Source organism: Sphaerodactylus townsendi, linkage group LG07 (assembly GCF_021028975.2).
Source record: "Sphaerodactylus townsendi isolate TG3544 linkage group LG07, MPM_Stown_v2.3, whole genome shotgun sequence".
NCBI lineage: Eukaryota > Metazoa > Chordata > Lepidosauria > Squamata > Sphaerodactylidae > Sphaerodactylus > Sphaerodactylus townsendi.
Window position 1 is genome coordinate 13,489,597 of NC_059431.1, and position 6,716 is coordinate 13,496,312.

A 6,716-nucleotide genomic window follows, 5' to 3' on the forward strand; every position below is an offset into this window, starting at 1 on the left:
GTGACTAAAATCTGGTTTCTGGAAGACCGTCTGCCAGAGGTTCTTCTGGAAGCAGTTCCAAGAAAACAGGATTGTGGCCTGTCCTACGTGGTTGTATTATCTTGCTCTTACTGCAGTTGGTCTCTTCTTTTGCAGTCCCATTTTCTGCGCTGTTTTTAACATACCATGACTGATACAACAACAACAACAACAAGCTTTATTTGGCATTTAAAAATAGGTTCTAGAGCATTGCCAGACATTTTTGAAATACAAATCAAGAGTACATTCAAAGCGCAGACAGGAAGACTATATAGCAGTATACATTACTTAGAAAGTTCTGTCACTTGTAAAAGAAATTACCATGACTGATACTTTTAAGCAGCATTGTCTGCATTAAGCATCAGTGAGAAAAGTAGGCTGTACATAAATACACACAGGGAGCTAAGCATTGAACGGAGTGCCAAGAGTGTTCGTTAAACATCTTTGCAGAAGACTAGAAGCATCGTGAACCGCTGGCTCTTGGTAAAAGGGCTCGAGGCCCCAAAATAGCCTCGGTGCAGGCTCTTGAGGACCTCCTTTCATTTGAGAGCGGAATAGATAATGAAGTCTGTGTCTTCTCTTCTAGGTTTGTCAGCAGCTGCTGGGATCGGTGTGGACGACCTCCGGCGCTTGTGCATCCTCAGGATGAGTTTTGTCAAGGGCTGGGGCCCCGATTATCCGAGGCAGAGCATCAAGGAGACGCCGTGCTGGATCGAGATCCACCTGCACCGCGCCCTCCAGCTCCTGGATGAAGTCCTGCACACCATGCCCATTGCGGACCCACAGCCTTTAGATTGAGAGGGCCAGGCTGACGAGGGTGGGGTGGGGTGGGGTGGGGGAGCGGGGGGAAGGGGTTGTAAAATACGATTTTGTTGATAAACCGGAAGGCATATTTCACTTCCGTTCTGCTTAATCTCTTAACCAGGTTTTAAAGAGAAAGATGTCTTTGCCACCTTGCACTCAGCAGAAAGTGCCTGAACTTACAGTCAATTGGAACCAGTTCTCCCCTTTGCGATGTACTTGAGGGGAGGCCACATATTTTGTGTGTGTGTGCGTGGGGGGGACAGACACGTTTGCATGGTCATGGTCCCAACTGGATGGACTTCACCACAAGCCCGATGTCCAGTTGAATGCTGGGAAGGCTTAGAGTTGGACCCTCACTTTGTCCAGATCAGGGGTCTGCAACTTGCGGCTCTCCAGATGTTCATGGACTACAAATCCCATCAGCCCCTGCCAGCATGGCCAATTGGCAGCCCCTGCCAGCATGGCCATCAACGGTCTTCTATCAATTTGCATTTGACTTTGAATAGAGAATTTCAAGTAGAAGTTGCACATGTATCGGCTGTACGACAGGCGCAATATTACGCTTTCTCTAGTTAATAAAACTTGCCAGTAAAATTCTCGAAATGCGGGTCAAGATTTTAATGATCTGGGGTTTTCTTCAATATTCTCGGTCCCCCAATTGGCCATGCTGGCAGGGGCTGATGGGAATTGTAGTTCATGAACATCTGGAGAGCCGCGGGTTGCAGACCCCTGGTCCAGATATTCTGCCTGCCCCTGGTTGAATCCACCTCCCATAAGCAAAGTCATGTTGATTTATTCTAAAGGGACAGCTTGGTGCTGGGGTGCAGATCCCATGGGAGGTTCTGCTGTGTAAAATATTTAGGGACACGTGCTCTTTTTTTAAAAAAAACAAAACACTAAAAGGCATGGGCCTCCAATCTGGCACTCCGTTTAAATCCAACATGGGGGAGGCTTTCCCGTTAAATTACAAAACGAATGTTTAATAACAGAAGTGTCTTTGCGTCACTGTTCCCAACTGATTTTCAGCGCAGCTGAGAGCAGTTGAGAGAGCATGAGTGAGAGAGAGAGTGAGAGTGTGTATGCGTGTGCATTACTGAACATGGAATGCCACCTTGCGTCCTGGAAATCATGCTTAATGTTTCGGTTGCATCGCTGAGAGTCCAGATTTCCTAGCGTATTCAGTGTTTCTACTCAGGGCAAGATGGCAAATTTGTTTTTTATACCTTGTGGTTATTTTAAGCTCTTACGCCATCAACGGTCTTCTATCGATTTGCATTTGACTTTGTATAGAGAATTTCAAGTAGAAGTTGCACATGTATCGGCTGTACAACAGGCGCAATATTACGCTTTCTCTAGTTAATAAAACTTGCCAGTAAAATTCTCGAAACGCGGCTCAAGATTTTAATGCTCTGGGGTTTTCTTCAATATTCTCGGTCCCCTGGAATCCCTTTATCTGGAGTTGCAAGTCCGGAAACCGCCCAGGAAGCAGCGGGGAGTTCTCGTCCAGCTTCCTGCTAACTTTCATGTTCTCTCATGCAGGGGTCCCCAACCTTTTTGAACAGGTGGGCACTTTTGGAAATCTGGCACAGTGTGGTGGATGCAGCGGCCACAGCGGAGCCAGCCACAAAATGGCTGCCACCGCCTACCTTAAGTCGCACAGTGAAAATCCTTTAGCCTTGTCGGGGAAAAGTTGTATCTAGCCTTGCCCACTTTATGAAACCGCTTGGTTGGCACCAGAAAAATTGTTGGTGGGTACTGTGGGCCCACGAGTACCACACGGGGGCCCCCTGCTCTAGTGTCTAGGCTGGAGAAAGAAGAAGAGTTGGTTTTTATATCCTGCTTTTTTCAGCTTTTAATGAGTCTCAATTTATTGCTCCCCCGACCAGACACCTTGCGTGGTAGGTGAGGTTGAGAGAGTTTAAAGAGAACTGTGACTAGCCCCAAGTCACCCAGCAGGCTTCACGGGGAGGAGCGGGGAAACCAAACCCAGTTCACCAGATTAGAGTCCGCTGCTCAGGTGGAGGAAGCAATCCCGGCTCTTCAGATTAGAGGCTGCTTCTCTTAACCACATCACCACCCTGGCTTTCCTATCCCTTTTCATACAGGTGTAATGGTGAGGCTGTTTGCCTCCATGCCACGCAAAGCCCTTCACCTGCCTGTTTCCACAAGACATTTTTCTTCAGGCCTTCTAGGGATCTTGCGAGCATCAATGGTCTTCTGCCTAGAGCAGGAGGGGGGGCTGAGACAGGCTTCAGGAACTACCTTTCCTTACAGGTGTCCAGTTCAAGAGGGGGGCTGGTCTGCCTGGTGGCGTGACACATCAGCACATGTTAAAATTCATTCTTCTGAGCACTCGCGTTAAGAACTCAGATGGAGGCCGCCCTCTGCAGGAGAAGTATTACGCCCTTTGTTTGCAGGAGGAAGATGCCCCCTCTAAGATGGTGACCTCTATGAAGGGACATTCACAAAGCCTGCCTGTTTTCTTAGAATCGTAGAGTTGGAAGAGACCCCAAGGGCTGTCAAGTCCAACCCAGAGGTGGGAGCCAACCAGTTCTCACCTCTAGAAGTGGTTACTAATTTTTTTCTGAGTGCCAAGAAGGGGTTACTAAAGCAAACTCCCTGCCCAATAGGGACTGGAGGTGTGTGTGTGTGCGGCGGCGTCACTGTTTGAATCCCACCACCATTGGAACCTGTTATTAAAATTTTTGGATCCCACCACTGGTCCAACCCCCTGCCATGCAGGAGCACACAATCAAAGCACGTTTGACAGATGGCCATCCAGCCTCTCTTTAAAAACCTCCAAAGAAGGAGACTCCACCACACTCCGAGGTAGGGCATTCCACTGTCAAACAGCCCTGACTGTCAGGAAGTTTTTCCTGATGTTTAGGTGGAATCTCTCTTCCTTCACCTTGAGCCCATTCCTCCTGGTCCTAGTCTCTGGAGCAGCAGAAAACAAGCTTGCTCCCTCACCCACATGGCATCCCTTCAGATATCTGAACATGGCTATCAGGTCATGTTAACCTCTTAAACTCTTCACCAAACTAAACATCCCCAGCTCCCGAAGTCTCTCCTCGTAGGGCTTGGATTCCAGACCTTTTACCATTTTGGTTGCCCTCCTCTGGACCTGCTGCAGCTTGTCAATATCCTTCAGGACTGCTTGCATATACAAACAGGTGAGCCATCAGTCAAAACTTATCCAGTGAATGAAGTATGATTTTTTAAATTGGGAGACAGCAGTTGTGGCTGTTAAAAATTGTGGGCATCACCCCAAATGCAGAATTACTTCCACCATGCACAAAAGATGGCATTTCCCCCTGCTCCGCACTTCTTGCGAGAGTTGTTTAACCTTGGCGATTGGCGTTCTGAAGCCCATGTGATCTAAGCAGATTTAGCAGAATAGTTTGTGCAGTTCCTTAAACGTTGATTCCTGTCCCCACACTACCTTGTGTGAGAATACGGACTCTCGTCTGGCTTTGGTCTGCCATAAAGCCCTTTCAGAAGCCAGGGAGATTTTTGACTGCCGAAGCAGCCGAACTGGTTTTCCTAGGTGAGGCAGACATCAGACGTATCCTGTGCCAAGTCCCTTGGGGGTGCACGAGTGTGTGTGTGTGTGTATGAGCCTCTCACCTGAGTGGCTCTGGGACAGTCAGCCATCAATAGGTGTTGCACGTCGTCCCTGCTTCCATTCGTGCCTTGAAGCAGCTTCTCTAGTTGTGTGCGCTGTACAAGAAGCAGGTCCTTCTCTCCAAAAAAACAAGATCAGGCGACTCCCTGGCCTCTGTCGCAAGCAGAAGCCAATAGTGTCAAAAAGTGTGGGGCGGCTTTCCATTTGCAGCTGTGGTGTCCTACCGCGAACAACCACTGGGCGTCCTCACCACTCTACCTTCAGACGAAATATTTAATAATAAAAAGTCCCGGTTTTCACACTTTAAAGGGATAAAAAAGGAGCTTTTCCTTTGGATATAATATAGTTCTTAGGTCGCTGTGAAGACTGCTTCACGTGTTCCTATGAGGGTGGATTTGAGCTTGACATGCAGCTTAAACAAGGTAGTCTGAAAGCAGTGAAACCAGGTAAGTCCCTCTGTGCATGTGTAAAGTGCCTGCTGTCAAATCACAGCCCGTAGGCTTTTCAAGATGAAAGATGTATGGAGGTGGTTTGCCGTTGCTTGCCTCCGTGTAGGCTGTGCGCTGTTATGAGAACTAGCTGGCCCAAGGCTTCTTCTAGAGGAGCAAGGAATCAAACCCAGGTCTTTAGAGCCCACCGCGCTTAACCACTATGCCATGCGTCTCACCTACACACTAAAGGATGTACTCACAGGAGCAAAGGTATTTAAAAGGTTGGCCCTTTATACTTGCTCAGAGGCAGCCTTGCCAAGGTTCCCCAAGACACTGGTTTACTGAGCAGGATTCCCCACTAACTTTTCCTTTAGGTTATTCGTTTTTTTATTACTATTTTATTTCACTTACACCCCACTTTTCTCCCCAAAGTGGCTTATGACAGTCTTCCCTTTGCTGTTTTAGCCTCACAATACACCCCCCCCCCCGTGGTGGTGGTGGTGGGCAGATTAGGCTGCATGGCTACAAGGGCACACAACCAGCTTCCAGGGATTTGAACCTAGTGACCCTCTAACAACCACACCTCCCTGGCTATCTTGGATTGCTGCCTACCCTGCCCCCCACTTCCTCAAGCGTAACCTTTGTGTGGCCCAAGATGGCTTCTCTGGTCTTGGTATTGAAATCCCATCTACTTTTCCCTTCCCTTGCATGATGCTGGCAGGGGATGATGGGAACTGTAGTCCATAACATCTGGAGGGCTGCGAGTTTGACACCTGTGCATAGAACTGCACTACAGTGGAAAGGTTTGGAAGGTTACATGTCTCGGAACTGCTCAACGTTAAGTAATTGGGCCCAGCCAATTCCCCCTGCTTTCTCCAAATCCAACAGCACCCATTGAGTCAACAGAAGCGGGAAGCACTAAGCTAAATACTCCATGGCATCATGGCAGCTCATCCAATCAAAAACTAGACCCCTCACTGCAACGTAAATGGGTTCTTACGACGTGTTCTTACGACACGTGACCTGCTGCCCTGCAAAGGGTACTACTTTTACCTCCAGCACCTTGGAAGTAAAAGGGATGGTTTGTTTGCTCTGGGTCGGTGAAATTTCAAAGGTGTCATTCGACTCCTGCCTATCATGTTCCCATGGGCCATTTTTCATTTACTTTCCCTCAAAGCCACCTATCAAGACAAAAATGCATATCAAGCACAGTTGCCGGGTGTTGTGACATAACTCTACGTTTCTTTGAGTCCTTTTATTTGCTTCTCAGATGAGTCACAGATGAACTGGTCTGGTGGAAGCTGTACTCCAGAAGAGCTTTTCCAGAGCTGTAGACCCTGGGAAATTTCTAGCACCTGTTAGGATCCCAGCAGGAAGTGCACTCCAGACATCCTGGTACTTCAAAGATGCTTGCTTCAAGGCGACCCGCAGTGTGCACGCACCGGGCCTTAAGAGAGCCTTAAGACCATGCTAATTAATTTAGGCCAGGGGTCTACAACCTGCAGCTCTCCAGATGTTCATGGACTACAATTCCCATCACCGTAAAGTGTAGGTCCCCAGTGAATCTCCAAGGGGAGACAATCATGGAAAAAGCCCTTTTATGCATCCCCACATCCCCAGCCGTGGGAGGAATCATCACAGGAGTGCCTTTCCCTGGGACCTCAGTGCCCGGGCAGATACATACAGGTGCAGAGGCTCCTTCTGGCCAGGGGCATTGCCCCTTAGTGAGTTGATTATTTAGTATATTTTAATTCGATCCTTCCTCAATGGATTTCCCCTTCCCAGTTTTATCCACGTAATAGCTCTGTGAGGCAGGTTAGTCCGAGGGAAATTACCAG

The 6,716-nt window shown here is 48.3% G+C and overlaps 1 protein-coding gene across 1 annotated transcript in view; it reads left to right on the plus strand.

Annotated features, from left to right (window-relative positions):
- SMAD4 (SMAD family member 4) overlaps positions 1 to 2,209 on the plus strand; it is a 40,242-nt gene extending 38,033 nt beyond the window's left edge. Inside the window, exon 12 of the mRNA XM_048503347.1 lies at positions 605 to 2,209. Coding sequence (XP_048359304.1) covers positions 605 to 816 — 212 coding nt within the window. The 3' untranslated portion in view covers positions 817 to 2,209. The remainder of the gene's footprint in view (positions 1 to 604) is intronic.
- Positions 2,210 to 6,716: the final 4,507 nt, after the last annotated feature.